The sequence below is a fragment of the Melopsittacus undulatus genome, chromosome 5, assembly GCF_012275295.1.
Source record: "Melopsittacus undulatus isolate bMelUnd1 chromosome 5, bMelUnd1.mat.Z, whole genome shotgun sequence".
NCBI lineage: Eukaryota > Metazoa > Chordata > Aves > Psittaciformes > Psittaculidae > Melopsittacus > Melopsittacus undulatus.
Window position 1 is genome coordinate 5,931,460 of NC_047531.1, and position 17,576 is coordinate 5,949,035.

General features: G+C 50.8%; 1 protein-coding gene across 1 annotated transcript; it reads right to left on the reverse strand.

Annotated features, from left to right (window-relative positions):
• Positions 1-814: 814 nt before the first annotated feature.
• Positions 815-7,086, reverse strand: IL15RA (interleukin 15 receptor subunit alpha). Its single transcript, XM_034062896.1, has 7 exons — positions 7,014-7,086; positions 3,048-3,248; positions 2,855-2,932; positions 1,850-2,035; positions 1,412-1,441; positions 1,104-1,161; positions 815-991 (listed from the first exon to the last, which is right to left on the reverse strand). Exons 1-7 carry the CDS (start codon positions 7,084-7,086, stop codon positions 886-888), a joined length of 732 nt encoding a protein of 243 aa, XP_033918787.1. The 3' UTR covers positions 815-885.
• Positions 7,087-17,576: the final 10,490 nt, after the last annotated feature.

Sequence of the window (17,576 nt, forward strand, 5' to 3'; positions counted from 1 at the left end):
CCAGTGCCTAAAGGGGCTGCAGGAAAGCTGGAGAGGGGCTTGGGACAAGGGCCTGTAGGGACAGGCCAAGGGGAATGGCTTGAACCTGCCCAAGAGAGGGGAGACTGAGCTGAGCTCTTAGGCAGAAGCTGTTCCCTGTGAGGGTGCTGAGGCGCTGGCACAGGGTGCCCAGAGAAGCTGTGGCTGCCCCATCCCTGGCAGTGTTCTAGGCCAGGTTGGACACAGGGGCTTGGAGCAGCTGCTCCAGTGGAAGGTGTCCCTGCCTGTGGCAGGGGTTGGAGCTGGAGGAGCTTTAAGGTCCCTTCCAACACAAATGATTCTATGATTCTGTGATATGGTAGAGGAATGCTCGGCCAGGTCATTCCGTGGAGCAGCACTTCTTGATGGGTTTTGGGGCAATCTGGGGGCAAAGCAGCTCTAGGCATGGAGCTGCTCTTCAGCTGCCCTATCACTGGCCTTGCTCCTGGCCAGGGAAGGGGTGTTTCTTGGGGTAGAGGAGCCCACCTTCACCCCTAGCACCCAAACCCATCCTCTGCACCCCATACGCCTTCCACTGGGGTAGGTAGCCCCCAACCTGTACTCTGCTGCCCACCAGGATCACCTCCCCACCTCCAAACTCTCATCTCCATACCCCCAGTGTGCTCATGGAGCTCACCACCCACCCTATGGGACGTGCACACACCTTTGGGTGCTGCAGGAGTCTCATCCATGACAGTTCCTTGTTCGGAGTGGGAAGAGCAGCCACGTGTCCCTGGGGCAAAGATGCTCTATGTAGAGGGGACCAGGATGTGCTCTGCCATGCACTGCCGCTGCTTCCAGCTTTGCATCCCAGCCTTGAGCATCCTCTGGGCTAGTGGGTGCTCCGAGTTACCTGGTGCTGGGTGCTCAGCCCATGGGGTAAACACTGGGTGGCAGCATCTCCTCGTTCTCAGAAGCAGCAGCCACCATGGGGATGGCTGTCACTGCCGTTGCATGGCTCTGCCCTGTGCGCCTACAGAGGGGACAGGAGCATCACTGGCACCTCGAGGCCTTTCCCTGCCATTCAGAGGCTGAGGGCAGCACATCATTGGGATGGAAAGACCTCATGGGGCTCAGACACTTACATTCTCCTCCTCCAGCAGCAGCAGGCCACAATGCCAGCAACCAGCAGCACTGAGAGCCCTGTGGGGGAGACCCAACGGCTGATGGGTGTTGTCCAACTCAGACAAAACAGCTCCTCAAATAGCCAAAACCACTTTGTGCAGTTCACAAGGTGCTCTTGTGAAGAACTTTGGGTGCTGCATCCTTCCCCATCCAAAGCATTGCCCTTGACCATGGCAGAAACCACCCACAGCCCCAAGGAGGGCTTTTAAGCTAAGCCATAAAGTAAATAAATCCCTGTTTGCCAAAATATGCTTTTCCCTCAGCTTACCAATGGAAGAGGCCAGGGTCTGGATGGAAACTGGAAAAGAAGAGAGAAATGGAGATTTTTAGTTGCAGTGCAGGCTGGATATAAGGGAAAAGTAAGTTCTTCCCTGTGAAGGTGATGAGGCCCTGGCACAAGTTGCCTAGGGAAGTTGTGAATGCTCCATCCCTGGCAGTGTTCAAAGCCAGGTTGGACAGAGCCTTGTGTGACATGGTCTAGGGTGAGGCATCCCTGCCCTTGGCAGTGGGTTGGAACTGGGTGAGCTTAAGGTCCTTTCCAGTCCTGGCCAGTATGGGATTCTATGAACAGCTGGGAATGCTGGAGGGACTCTCACTAAAAAGGGGTTTGGAGAGAAGGGAAGTAATGCACTGAAGTAGGATAAGCCTTTGCTGGTTGGCTCTACTCCCCTTTGATGGATTATCTTCCCTATGGAGGTGGCCCAACCTGCAGTGTGCTCTGGGGGGGTGTCAGGCAGTGTGGTTGTCCCCAGTGATGACCCTGGAGCTGTTTCCTCTCCCATTGTGGATGTCTGCAGTGGTGGAAGTGTCTCTGGTGATGTCCCATCAGGTGCTGGGGGTACGGGTGTTGCTGCTGGAGAGGGGCTGGAGGTCGGGCTGGTTTCAGTGGTTCCTGTTGGGAAAATAGTGTAAAACCTTTTCATTTCAGGAGTTAAAAGGCACCCTGCAAGCAGCACCATTATTTCAGTGCTCAGCCTTTTGCCTGCTTCAGGGAGGTTGTGATGAGGGAACAGCCCATCCAGCAGGTACAAAATGGTGTGATTTCACACAACGGAAGTAATTCTATCACACCATCAAACTGCTTTCCACACCATGGTGGTTGTGGGTTTGCCATGGCAATGGCCATAATGACCCCAAACCAAAGACCATGGGTTGTGTTTGCAGTTTCATCCCCCTGTGCTGGGCACTGGGGAGGCTGCACCTCAAATCCTGTGTTCAGTTCTGGGCTCCTCACTGCAAGAGAGACCTTGAGGGGCTGGAGCGGGGCCAGAGAAGGGCAATGGAGCTGGTGCAGGGCCTGGAGCACAAGAGAGATGGGGAACGGCTGAGGGAGCTGGGGGGTTCAGATGGAGAAGAGAAGGCTCAGGGGGGACCTGATGGCTCCCTCCAAGTGCCTGCCAGGAGGATGGAGCCAGGAGGGGCTGGGCTCTGCTCCCAAGGAACAAGGGATGGGACAAGAGGAAACGGCCTCAAGCTGCACCAGGGCAGGTTTAGATGGAGCTGAGGAACAATTCCTGCCCCACAGGGTGCTCAGGCATTGGAACAGGCTGCCCAGGGCAGGGCTGCAGGCACCGGCCCTGCAAGTGTTCACACAGCGTGGAGATGAGGCCTCAGTGCCATGGGTTAGGGGTGGCCTTGGCAGGGCTGGGAATGGTTGGACTGGATGAACTTAAAGGGCTTTTCCAACCCAGATAAGTCTATGGTTCCTCACCCCTCGGGGTCATCCTCTCAGTGTGCGGCACCATTGGGAGCTCAGGACTGGGGGTTTCCGGAGGTAGAGCCGGGTCCCCTTTGGGAAGATGCAATGTGAAGATACCATCAACAGCAGCTCCTCTACCACCCCTCATCCTCCTCCACCACCTCCCCATTCCCCATCACATCCCAGCTGCCAAGACAAGGCGTACGGATGCACTGGAGTGTGGTGTGGGTCCAGTCGGGCTCCCTGGAGTCATCCCGCAGGATGCACTGGATGAGGCTGGAGGTCCCAGCTTTGCGCTTGTAGCCGGGGTTGCAGGTGTAGCGCAGGCGGGTGTTGAGCAGGGTGTTGTTGCCCACATCGATGTGAGCATTAGCCACGTCCTTGGGGCGGCTGCATCGCATTGGCACTGCAGGGAAGAAACAAAGAGATGGGGGTCACAACAGGGAGGCTGGCCCCGGGGGGGGGGGGGGGGTGTTATGGGAAGTTGATGTTGCCCTGGGGTTGGAAAAGCCTCATCCAGCCTGCAGAAAGACAGTGTGAGATGGCTGTGCCTGTGCACAGGGGATGGAGAAGGGGAAAGCTCTATTTCCAGCATGTTTGCAGTCACTTTTTAGTTGTAAGTACATAAAAGAAAGACCCCAGATGAGGTACTCCCAAACATCAGAAGCATCTATATTTGCTGTGTTCTGTTTTGAGTGGTCCTGCTGTTTCACATGAACCTTGTGTAAAAAGGGTTGAGTGATGGAGAGCTCTGGAGAGATGTGGATCATGGTACTGCACTCACAGGCACGTTGCAGAATGGAAAACAAGTGTGTTTGAAGTCTAATTCAGGACCTGGGTCATGTTTGGCCCTGACAAAATGGAAGGTGTTGGAGTTGGCACAGGGTGCCCAGAGAAGCTGTGGCTGCCCCATCCCTGGCAGTGTTCAAGGCCAGGTTGGACACAGGGGCTTGGAGCAGCTGCTCCAGTGGAAGGGGTCCCTGCCTGGGGCAGGGGTTGGAGCTGGAGGAGCTTTAAGGTCCCTTCCAACCCAAACCAGTCTGGGATCTATGATCCACTTGTAGCCGCTCCTCTGGTCACTGAAAGCTTCTCTCAGACATCCACCACCAGCTGCTCTGTCCTGGCTGCATTCACCACCCCCTATTTCCTGTTTATGTTGCAGCTGGATGTGAAAGCTTCCAGGTGTTCTGTGAGTACTCCAGCCACTTCCCAGCAGTTTTCCCACTGGAGCTTGCAGCCAATGGCCCTGGAGGCAGCTGAAATGCAATTATCCTGTGGCTGGGCAGTGGGGCTGCAATGGGCAGTGAGTTCTGGGTTTTCCTCCCCCTAGAAGGGTTTGTGCTTCCCTTGCAGCCGTGATTTGAGGTTGGTTGACAAGAGGATGTTATATGTTCACTTCTTTTTCTGGCATGATGGAGAAAGTTCCTTGGTTACCCAGAGATTACGACATGTGGACAGATGCTGCCAGCTCCCATCCCCCAGTGTGAGCCACTCGTGATGGTCATGTTCCAGAGCTGGGATGGAGTGATGCATGGCTGGGATAATGCAATATACAACCAGGACAGAGTGTTCCAGAGTGATGCATGGCTGGGATAAAGCATTATACACCCAGTATGGAGTGGTCCAGAGCTGGAATGGAGTGACGCACAGCAGAGATGATGTCCATTTAGTATGGAGGGATGCTTGGTTGGTCTGGGATAGGGAATGGGATGGTGATAGGAGCACAGTGGGAAAGGGATTGCAGTGGCAGTGGAGATGAGAGCATAACAGGGATTGGAATGCACCAGTGACAGGGACTGGAGTGTGATGGCAGAGGGATGGGAGCATGATGTGGATGGGAACAGGACCACAACATGCTCCTCCAGGCACCCAAAACACCCAGAGATGAGAGTCTCTAATCCTAATCATCACCATAGATAATGACAAGACCCCATGTCTCTGCTTTCCAGGATTGCTGCACTGATTTCAGTTTGTTTCATGAGATTAATCACACACCAAGGAGAAAAAAAAGGGAGGAAATCATTGGGAATTCCAGTTCCAGTGCTGCTACAGCCTGATTTGATGTGTGGCCAAGATTTAGCCTTTCTTTTATACCTCAGCAGTGAATAGGAAAGGGTGTAGAATGTGAATGGATGGGGAGTGATTGGCTTCGTGGGGATCCAAGGGGCTGCACAATCACAACTCGACAGCAGAGAATCCACACTAGGAAAGCTTGGGCATTTTTCTTGGAAAATTGTCAGTAGAAGGTAAAAACCACATCTAGTGTAATTACCATGTATGAACCCATTGGAGAGTAACTGCATTGAATCCCAGACTGGTTTGTGTTGGAAGGGACCTTAAAGCTCCTCCAGCTCCAACCCCTGCCACAGGCAGGGACACTTTCCACTGGAGCAGCTGCTCCAAGCCCCTGTGTCCAACCTGGCCTTGAGCACTGCCAGGGATGGGGCAGCCACAGCTTCTCTGGGCACCCTGTGCCAGCGCCTCAGCACCCTCACAGGGAACAGCTTCTGCCTAAGAGCTCAGCTCAGTCTCCCCTCTCTTGAGCAGGTTCAAGCCATTCCCCTTGGCCTGTCCCTACAGGCCCTTGTCCCAAGCCCCTCTCCAGCTTTCCTGCAGCCCCTTTAGGCACTGGAGCTGCTCTGGGGTCTCCCCTTCAGGAGCCTTCTCTTGTCCAGGCTGCCCCAGCCCAGCTCTCTCAGCCTGGCTCCAGAGCAGAGCTGCTCCAGCCCTTGCAGCATCTCCATGGCCTCCAATGCACTCGCTCCAACAGCTCCATCCACGTCCCTCTTGTGTTGGGGCTTTTAATTCAGTTGATGTATTCAACCGAACTAAGAGCAAAGAACACTTTTTGTTCTCCAACCCTATTTTCAGCCCCAAGGCAGTCCCAATTGCATCCCCACTGTCAGGAACATTGCCTGCAGGTCTGGGAGGGAGCCGCTGGGGGATACTGCCTTCAGAGACAGCTATTTTTAGCTCATTCTAGTGCATATCCCTAGCAGCTCTCTTCCCTTATTTTTGCTCTTGGAGTAATTTTACACCCCTGCCTGCACCCACCTGTTGAGAAATATATTTATATTCTAGAGCACTGAAGCTTTGGCAGCAGACAGGAGCCTGGAGAAGCTAAAGCTGTCCTGAAGCTCTGTGCCCCATTCCAGCCTTTTTTCCTGTGCTTCCACACAAATCCTTCATGATTCCCACATTGTCAATTCATTAAGTGCTTCCTAAATGGTCTTTCCACCGCTGCCAGTGGCTCCCTGGCACTGTTGGCATCCTCCACTGTCTGTGCTGATCTGTGACAGTGCTTCCCAAAGCTGCTGTGTCCAAAGATAGTGAAGGGTGTCCAATACCTGGTGCAGGGCCTGGAGCACAAGAGAGATGGGGAACGGCTGAGGGACCTGGGGGGTTCAGATGGAGAAGAGAAGGCTCAGGGGGGACCTGATGGCTCCCTCCAAGTGCCTGCCAGGAGGATGGAGCCAGGAGGGGCTGGGCTCTGCTCCCAAGGAACAAGGGATGGGACAGGAGGAAACGGCCTCAAGCTGCACCAGGGCAGGTTTAGATGGAGCTGAGGAACAATTCCTGCCCCACAGGGTGCTCAGGCATTGGAACAGGCTGCCCAGGGCAGGGCTGCAGACACCGTCCCTGAAGGGGTTTAGAAGATGTGTAGGCATGGCTCTTGGGGACATGGTTTGTCCATGGTGCTGGGTTAGCAATTGGTCTCAATGATCTTAAAGATGTTCTCCAACCTGAATAACTCCATGACTCCATATTTCTATGACTGCTTTTGGAGAGGCATGACCTAGTGCAACATTCCTACCCAGTGATGATGCTCAGCCATGAGCACCTCACAGAACCCATGGAAACCCCACAGAGCCCACCAGGGTGACATCCCACCGTGATGCACCTCCTGTGGGTGCATCACATGGATCCTAAAAATCACCTGGACACCGGTTGGGAGGTGGCAGGAGCCTCCAGGAAGGCGCAAGGGGAACACGGGGGTGCAGACTGGGCACCCTAGGGTGAGTGTAGGCACCTCACGGTGGGTTGGGGGGCACCTAGAAAGAACCGTGGGCACCCCAGGGAGCACCATTGCCACCCTGGGAAGCAGAGCGAGCACCCCAGGGACATCGTGGGCACCCTGGGGCGGGTATGGAGCACCCGGGGAGACACTTACCAGTATCGGCGGCTGCCCAGGACAGCAGGAAAGCGGCCGTAGCGCAGAGCAGCGGCAGCAGCGGCCCCTCCATGGGACAGCGCCGGCTGCCCCGGCCGCACGGGAGCCGGGCCGGGGGGCTCAGGGCTCCCACCGGGGCTGGGCGGCGCTTCCCCGCTGCACGCCGCCGCCGTCGGACATACCGGCGTGGCCAGATCCGCCTTCTCCTTTCGCTTTCGCTTTTGGCCCGATGCGACGGGGAGGGACGAGCCACGCTGCCGGGGTGGGGAGCTCGGGGAGGGGGGATGCAGGGCACCGGGTGAGGGTCGGTACCCGGGGGGAAGGATGCAGTGATGGGGAGAGGGGTGAGGGGGTGTCGGTACCCTAGGGAGGACACGCAAAGCATTTGATGCTCTCCCACACTATGTAGGAACAGTGAAGTTGGAAACGATCTTTAAGATCACCAAGTCCAATATTCCCCCAAGCTCACCACTAAACCATGTCACTAAGCACCTCGTCATCCTTATCTCTGATGGATGAAACTGAAGAGACACGGATTTGATGGATGGACCATTTTGGGGGATAAGGAATTGGCTGGATGGTCCCACTCAAAGAGTTGTGGTCAATGACTTGATGTCCAAATGGAGACCAGTGATGAGTGGTATTCCTCAGGGGTTGGTTCTGGGATCAGTGCTAATCAACACCTTTGTCAGTGACATGGACAGTGGGATCCGTCAGCAAGTTTGCTGATGATACTGAGCTGTGTGGTGCAGTTGACACACTGGAGAGAAGGGATGGGATCCTGAGGGACCAGGACATGCTGGACAGGTGAGACTGTGCAAACCTTACGAAGTTCAACAAGGACAAGTGCAAACTGGGACAATCTGAAGCACAAATACAGGCTGGGTGAGACTGGACAGAGCAGCCCTAAGGAGAAGGACTCTGGGGTGCTGGTCAATGAGAAGTTCCCCATGACCTGGCTTCAGTGTGAGCTTGAGACCAGACCCCCCCATGTGCTGGGCTGCACCCCCAGAGCGTGAGCAGCAGGTTTAAAGGCAGGTTTGATGGGGCTTGGTGCAACCTGCTCTAGTGGAAGGTGTCCCTGCCTGTGCCGGGGGGCTGGACCTGGATGAGCTTTAAGGTCTCTTCCAACCCAAACCAGTCTGGGGTTCTATGATGTTGTATGGAGCTGGTTCTTCTCATTCAACCCTCTGTTTTTCCCTGGTACAGGAGAGAGACTTTACACTGATGTGTTTCAGAAAGATCTCAATGGCTGCAGAAGACACATGGTGGATATGGTCAGACATTCACTGTTCAATCAAGGTCAGACAACACTGATCATTACAAACCGTCCCCTTCTTGAGCTGAATTGTAACCACACATTGTTTTCCACTGAATGGGAATGTGGAACAGTGAAATACTCCATAGCCATTCATTACAGAAGGAACAAGGTCATTTTTTAAACTACCCAGAATGTCTGTTGAGGGATGGAAAGTCACAGCTGGAAGGAAGGCAGTAACATTGGGTGCACTGGGATGAACTTTGGGCTGATTACTGTATGGATTTGAGTGCATCAGTTCACGCCAATGATTTAACTTAAATCATATCCTCTGGGTCAATGTCCAATAAACCAATCCATTAGCTCTGCTACACAGTGGGCTCAACTAGAGCATGGAGTTAGGAGTGGGAAGAGGATGTGGGTTTTGGGGTGCTCCACACTGAAACTGTGTTAAACATGACATTTGGGGGTTGGAACTAGATGATCCGATGGTCCTTTCCAACCCAAAGCATTCTGTGATAACAAGAAACCATAGCCACAGACTGTGGGTTCAGTTCTGGATGGTTCTAGGGTGAAAGTCTGTAACACTTCAGTGGTGCTGCCAGGACAGACCATTCTTGCCTCATTTTTGCTGTTTGCCTTCACCTTTGCTTCATCACCTTGGCTCAGAGATCAGCTGCGTGTGTCCAGCCATGTGCAGATACCATGGACTAAACACATCCATGGTAAAGGAAACACAACAAAACTGGTCCCATTAGTTAAAGAGTTATGGTCACAACACAGACTAATGCCTCTGCCTCCTGCAGCACATGGTGCTATATCATGTTCTACCATTTCTCAACTGCAAAATGGAGATAAGAGTCTAAACAGACCTGGGCATCACTGCTGGAGCAGTGCAGAGCCTGCAGTTTCACTAATGTCTTCTGGGTCTGCTTGCTTCTTAGAGAGTGACAAAAGCATGTCAAGGGAAGGGGACAGCATGCTGTGGCTAGCTGGGGCTTGCAAACACATTTTAGGGGTCTAGAGATCAGCCCTGTGAGCAAATGCTGTGTCAGGAGAGCACTGGGGGCTGCAGTGGAACATGGGCAGGATTTGGTAAAAGCTATCTTCAGTCTCTCATGTCTAAGTGAAGGAGTCATCTGGTATAACTACAGCCACCTCATTCAAGCCTTCATGTTAAAACAGATCATAGAGGAAGCTTAGAGGTGTGGGAAGAGGCATTCTGTGGTTGTGTCCCCAGTCTTCAAATGGGATGCTTCATGCAGTGTCTCCTCTCACCATCTACTCAATCCAGAGGAAATGTGGAAGAGCAGCTCAGCTGAGATGCCTGAGGTTTTGGGTAGATGAAGTTAGGTGAGATGAATTCCAGCTTCAGTGTTGTGGAATTACAAAGTGACCTTAGTTTTGCCTTTAAAACTGATCTTGGTCTCTGTGCCAGCAAACAGAAACTGCTGAATCCACACAGAAAGCAAAGAGAAAGGCAATAAATATCCACAACTCCACTACCTACCTCTTTCTACCTCTATCTACTCCTACTTTCCTACCTCTAAAACAGGTAGGAAATTACCATTCCTTGAGAAGGGGAGAGAAGGATGGATCAAACAAATCCAGCACCCAGCCATCACCTTCTGCACAGCTTTTATTAAGTCAGAAGCAATAGAAGCTGATGTTTAGTTCCCTGGGTAGATGGAGGAGGAGGAGTAGAGGGTGTAGAGAAGGTGAGACACAGCATTGGTACCCACCACTCCAGGCCACAGGTAATAACACATAAGATAAAGCTCTCCTTGAACCAGATGGTTCAAGGCCAGAAGTCCAACACAAGTAGCTCATCACAAGTGGTCTCCTGGCTTCCTCTGTCTGTTTCTTCTTCTATCGATGCAAGTCACTTTGTCTTGGCAGTGAGTATCAGAAAATAGCTTCACAATAACCACAAAAGGGAAGGAAATGAGCTATTTGTAGGATAACATTTCATAGCCGATCAGCAATCATTCATTAGAAATGGGTAAATTCTCCCTCTGCCCATCCAGGAGACAGCATAAACCTCTGTTAACCTTTCCTGAAGACACCGGCTCTGGTGGCTGAACTGGCTGACAAACCAATTCACCCTTCCAAGAAAGAGAACATAAACCTTGAGACAAGGTGTATATATCTGAAGATCATGACTAGAAGCATTCAGAGGCAGTGTCGTGGTTTAAAACCCAATCACAGCCTCTTTCTTACCCCCACACCTGGAGGGATGGGGAGCAGAATAGAAATAATGTAACTCCCACGGGTTAAGAGCAGCCCAGTAACTAAGGTATAACACAAACCACTGCTGCTACCACCAATAATAATAATGATAGAGGAAATAAACAAGGGGAGAGAATACGATACCACCTGCCAAAATGAGCCCGACCCGGAAGAGAGCAAGACCGAGCCCTTCTGGATAACTCTCAGTTACATCCTGGGTATGACGTGCTATGGTATGGAATACCTCTTTGGCTAGTTTGGGTCAGGTGTCCTGTCTCTGCTTCCTCCCGGCCTCCCCTCCTCCCTGGCAGAGCATGAGGCTCACAAAGTCCTTGATCAGAGTAAACATTTGAGCAGTAACTACAAACATTGGTGCTATCAGCACAGTTCCCAGCATGAAAGTCAAAACTACAGCACTGCACCAGCTACCAAGAAGAAGAAAACATGACTGCTACTGCTGAACCCAGGTCATGCTCACCAACAGGGAAGGGCTCGTTGGAAATGTAACACTCCAGGACAGCCTTGGTTGTAGCGATCATGAGATGGTCAAGTTTGAGGTCCTCAGGACAGTGAGAAGAGTGTGCAGTAAGCTCACTGCCCTGGACTTCAAGAGAGCAGACTTTGGCCTCTTCAGGAACCTGCTTAGCAAGGTTATATGGGATATAACCCTAGAGGGCAAGGGGGCCCAAGACTCTTGGTTAACATTCAAGGATCACCTGCTACAGGCTCAGGAGTGTTGCATCCCGACCAGAAGGAAGTGCAGCAGGAGGGCCAGGAGACCTCCTTGGATGGATAAGGAGCTGCTGAGGAAACTTCACAGGAAAAAAGAGGCTTATAAAAGGTGGAAGCAAGGACAGGTGGCCTGGGATGAATACAGGGATGTTGTCAGGGTAGTTAGGGACCACGTTAGGAAAGCTAAGGCCCAATTGGAGCTAAACTTGGCAAGGGATGTTAAAGATAACAGGAAAGGATTTTATAGGTATGTAGTGGCTAAAAAACAGACTAAGGACAATGTAGGCCCCCTCCGGAAACTTTCAGGAGAACTGGCTACACAGGACTTGGAGAAGGCTGAGGTTCTGAATGGCTTCTTTGCCTCGGTCTTCACTGGCAAAGGCTCTGACCACAGCACCTGAGTCTTGGAAGGCGGATGCAGGGACTGTGAAAACCTAGACCTTGGGCCCACTGTAGGAGAGGATCTGGTTCAAGACCGTCTTAAGAACCTGAATGTGCCAAGTCCATGGGCCCTGATGAAATCCATCCGCGGGTCCTGAAGGAGCTGGTGAATGAAGTTGCAAAGCCACTGGCCATCATATTTGAGAAATCATGGCAGTCAGGTGAAGTTTCTACAACGAAAGGGAAATACAACCCCCATTTTCAAGAAGGGGAAAATGGATGACCTGGGGAATTACAGACCAGTCAGTCTGACCTCTGTGCCTGGCAAAATCTGGGAGCAGATTCTCCCGGAGAGCATGCTAAGGCCCATGAAAAACAACAAGGTGCTTGGTGACAGCCAGCATGGCTTCACTAAGGGGAAATTCTGCCTGACCAATTTGATGGCCTCCAATGATGGGGTTATGGAACTGATGGACAGGGGTGGAGCAGCTGATGTCATCTACCTGGATTTGTGCAAAGCGTTCGACACTGTCCCACATGACATCCTTGTCTCTGAATTGGAGAGACATCAATTTGATAGGGGGAGCACTCAGTGGATAAAGAACTGACTGGATGGCTGCATGCAAAGAGTTGTGGTCAATGGCTCAGTGTCCAGCTGGAGACCAGTAATGATGGTATCCCTCAGGGATCGGTGTTGGGACCGGTCTTGTTTAATATCTTTGTCACTGACATGGACAGTGGAATTGAGTGCGCCCTCAGCAAGTTTGCCAATGACACCAAGCTGTGTGGTTTGGTTGATACACTGGAGGGAAGGAATGCCATCCAGAGGGACCTTGACACACTTGTGAGGTGGGCTGATGCCAGCCTCATGAAGTTTAACCATGACAAGTGCAAGGTCCTACACCTGGGTCGCAGCAATCCCAGGCACAGCTACAGGTTGGGCAGAGAAGAGATTCACAGCAGCCCAAGGAGAAGGACTTGGGGGTGTTGGTCAATGAGAAAATGAACATGAGCCAGCTGCAGTGTGTGCTTACAGCCCAGAAAGCAACAGAATCCTGGGCTGCATCAAAAGGAGCGTGACCAGCAGGTCAAAGGAGGTGATCCTGCCCCTCTACTCTGCTCTTGTGAGACCTCACCTGGAGCATTGTGTGCAGTTCTGGTGTCCTCAACATAAAAAGGACATGGAACTGTTGGAACAAGTCCAGAGGAGGCCACGAGGATGATCAGGGACTGGAGCACCTCCCATATAAAGACAGGCTGAGAAAGTTGGGGCTGTTCAGCCTGGAGAAGAGAAGCTGCATGGAGACCTCATAGCAGCCTTCCAGTATCTGAAGGGGGCCTACAGGGATGCTGGGGAGGGACTATTCATTAGGGACTGTAGTGATAGGACAAGGGGAGATGGGTTGAAACTTAAACAGCAGAAGTTTAGACTGGATATAAGGAAGAAATTCTTTACTGTAAGGGTGGTGAGGCATCGGAATGGGTTGCCCAGGGAGGTTGTGAATGCTCCAACCCTGGCAGTGTTCAAGACCAGGCTGGACAGAGCCTTGGGTGATATGGTTTAGTGTGAGGTGTCCCTGCCCATGGCAGAGGGGTTGGAAGTAGATGATCTTAAGGTCCTTTCCAACCCTAACTATTCTATGATTCTATGATGGCACTGCACCAGTTATACACAAGTGAGGTGATAACCCAGATTCCCAGGGCTCAGGGCTTAAATTGCTGGTGATAAGGGAATGTTCTTTAATCTCTGGATTCTGGCCAGGTTGGGATTTCACATGATAAGCATAGAGAAAAGCAGTCATTGGGTTAGAGATCACAATCAGCTTCTGCAAGAAATAGCTGAGGGTAATGATTCAGAGAAAACTCCAGGAACAAACTCGCCAACAAAGTTTTCAAGCTGACAAGCAGGAATTCTTTATTCCGGCACCGGGAGACACGGGGGATAGCTCCTCCTAATGTGTGTCTCTGTATTGCTACCCAAGCCATCCTAATATAGTCCCTGGGCATACATACATATTCATGAGGCTGCATATGGATTACTTTATTTCCCAGGAAGTTCCCTGCATGTGTGCAGAAATGTGGTGTTGGTCTCTGAGGGTCGTTTACTTCTTCCAACAATCTTCATCACTCCAGCACGCACAGTAGATGCTTGTACCAGCTTCATTGGTTCGTTAGCACTAGAGACATAATAATCCTCCTGTCCTCCTACTTCTCAGTTAGTTTAACTGTAGCCCATCCTGGACACCTGCCATTCCCAGATACTCCTTATCCCTGTGTCCTGTTCTTCTAGCCTGTTTTTCTTAAAATTATGTCAACTATAACAATTTATCTTGGACAAGAATTCTCAGTGTGTTTTGTAGATGTACTCTTATTTTTTTTTCTCTGTATCATGCACCTCAGTAACTTTCCACTGCTACTGTTACAAAGCCATGAAACTTAACATTGCTTAAAACTAATTATAAAGGTTTATATATTCCATTTTGTGATTTTGTGCCTCCCTTCTCTCAGTAATAATACTGGGATTTGATAAAGAAAACAGTCTGAGCATCACAGAATCCCAGACCGGTTTGTGTTAGAAGGGACCTTAAAGCTCCTCCAGCTCCAACCCCTGCCACGGGCAGGGACCCCTTCCACTGGAGCAGCTGCTCCAAGCCCCTGTGTCCAACCTGGCCTTGAGCACTGCCAGGGATGGGGCAGCCACAGCTTCTCTGGGCACCCTGTGCCAGCGCCTCAGCACCCTCACAGGGAACAGCTTCTGCCTTATCTCCAGACTGTATTTCCCCTGTTTCAGTCTGAACCCATCACCCCTTGTCCTGTTGCTACAGTCCCTGATGAAGAGCCCCTCTCCAGCATCCTTGTAGCCCCCTTCAGACACTGGAAGATGCTCTGAGGTCTCCACACAGCTTTTCTTTGACAGGCTCAACAGCCCCAGTGTTCTCAGCCTGGTTCCATATGGGAGGTAAGAGTAACAATGTTGTTTTCGTGTAACTGGGGCTGGAGCTAAGTTACTAAGCAAACGAAACAAAGGGTTTGAGATACCACCACTTAGAAAGATACATTCTGTGGTTAAAGACAATATAATCTCTGAACAAAAGATACACTCTGTGGTTAAAAAGAATACTATGTTTGTACAACCCATGAAACTAAGCAGGTACAGGCTGCTTAAACAGTAAGTTAAGTACCACATCTCTGCCAGAGAGCTATGGAATCAAACCATAAAAGGAGATAAGAGGAAGGGGTGTACAAAACTGAGTAAGGGGAGGTGTAAACAGAGGCCGGACAGTTAGCACATAGATTATACATGTTGGATAAGATGTGAACCTTGGAGTACTCAACCAATGGGGAAACAAGGAAGGGAACCTGTGGACAGGATAGGAAATACAAATCCAAGTTCTGCCTTTGCTGTGTGTGCCTGCTTTTGCACAACCATTAATAAATAGCTGCTGCTTCACTGCTGTGTCCACCCTGAGCTTTTACAAGGAAAGGTTTTATCTCACATGGGAGCTGCTCTAGCCCCTGAGCATCCTTGTGGCCTCCTCTGGGCTTGCTCCAACAGCTCCATGTCCTTCTGATGTTGAGGACACCAGAACTGCACACAGTAAAAATATCTTTGCAAAAAAATACCAGTTACTTCTCACTTCTTGTGGGTAAAAGGACATTTTGTAGGAGACGGAGTGGAAAAAAGGGTATTTAAGTGTTTGCAGGCACCATGTCAGAAAGACTTGCTTGGAAATATGGAAAGAGGCCCTCTGCTGTGTCCTGCCACCTGCCTGGTGTTTAGCCAATGTTGAGATTTAAATCTACAGAGCTTGGGATGACTGGCAGCTGCTCCTTTGAGCACTGCTTTCTTAAACCATTGTATGTAAATGGTAGGGAAGAGAGTCCTGAATTTCTCCTTCATTCATGGAGAAAGCTGCAGGAGTTCAGAGTAGCTCTCTCCAACCTCCCACCTTGCAGAGGGAAGGTTGCCCCCATCTTTCACAAAATGGACTAGCAGCAGTAGAATGGGTTGCCCAAGGAAGCTGTGAATGCTCCATCCCTGGCGGTGTGCAAGGCCAGGTTGGACAGAGCCTTGGGTGATATGGTTTAGTGTGAGGTGTCCCTGCCCATGGCAGGGGGTGGAACTCGATCATCTTAAGCTCCTTTCCAGCCCTAGCTGTTCTATGATTCTATGACTCTATGAATTAACACCAATGGCAAAGTCTAATAAGGAGAGATTTTGCTGCTGGAGCTAGTGAATCCTCCAGAAAAGCACTCAATATTACCACACTGTTGCAAGAGTGGGATTTTAGGATGAGAATCAAGACTCACTGTGACTCAGTATCCTTTATGTTTCCCTGTAAACAGGAAATCAGACACAAGACATTGTATGATCTCATCCATGCAACATCTTGAATCTGTTCTCTCTCAAATATTAAGACTATACAAACACCTGGGTAGAGTACCAGCACTTTCTTTTTCCCCTTCCTTCTATAATACACTACTTGTGGGGTAAATACCTCTTAGATTCACCCAGCAGCATGTCCCATGGTGACAGTAGGGAAATAAAGACATTCTCTACCCAGGGAACAACAGCCCTGCTAATTGTTCATGTTTATGCAGCTTACAAGAGTAAACCAAACAACTTGCATTTGCAATGCTCTGGTCCAAGCAGACACCACTTGGATTTTTGCCTTGGATTTTTGACTGAAAGAATGCAGCTGGTTAGGAATTCTCTTTGCTGGACTCTTTTGGAAAGCAGAACCAGAAATACTGATAGAATCCTGGAATGGTTTGGGTTGGACCTTAAAGCTCCTCCAGTTCCAACCCCTGCCACAGGCAGGGACCCCTTCCACTGGAGCAACTTGCTCCAAGCCCCTGTGTCCAGCCTGGCCTTGAACACTGCCAGGGATGGGGCAGCCACAGCTTCTCTGGGCACCCTGTGCCAGCGCCTCAGCACCCTCACAGGGAACAGCTTCTGCCTTATCTCCAACCTGAACTTCCCCTGTTTCAGTTTGATCCTATCACCCCTTGTCCTATCACTCCAGTCCCTGATGAAGAGCCCCTCTCCAGCATCCTTGTAGCCTCTTCAGACACTGGAAGCTGCTCTGAGGTCTCCAAGCAGCTTCTCTTCTCCAGGCTCAACAGCCCCAACTTTCTCAGCTTGTCTCCATACGGGAGGTGCTCCAGTCCCTGGTCATCCTTGTGGCCTCCTCTGATTTCACTTCAACAGCTCCATGTTCTTCTTATGTTGGGGACCCCAGAACTGCACACAGTGCTCCAAGCGACTCTCACAAGGGCAGGATCACCTCCTTAAATGATAGGTGTAATTCCTCTGCATTTATTACATGATTGAAAACAAGCCTGTTCCTGTTGAACTAGCCGACCGTACAAGTCATCCCATTTTAAGGAAGATGTGAACTCAGGGAAATGTAAAGAACATCAATTTTGATACTTAGAGGTATGGGAAAACTTCCTCAAGATTGCTGGAGAGGACTGTGAGAACGCATGTGTTCCCCAGGCATGATACAGAGGTTTTGTGACATGGCAAACTGAAACAAGACACTAGTAAATCCAGAGGCTCTGAAAGGGAAAACCACATAATGCAACACATTATTAGACAGCAGGATTCCTTATGGACAAAATCTCCCCACAGAGCCAGCTGGTCACTGTATTGTTTGTGAATAGAATTAAGAGAAAAATTTCACCCAAAAGGGTAGAGCTGCTCCAAAGGTTTAGACAAGTCTCTAATCTTCTAGAACCCAAAATGAGGAAAAGATCATCCACAATGACCTTTTGCAGAGCTCATCCCTCTTCCCTATGGCCACTACCAGAGACCTGATAGCAGATGGGACACTTCGAGGCTGATCCATCACTTCCTGGGATACCAAAGCAGGTAGATAGCATGGTGCCACCATGGTGGAGCTCTGCCAGTCCTAACTGCCCAGCTGGCTGCAAAACCCAAACTGCTGGGGCTTCCAAAT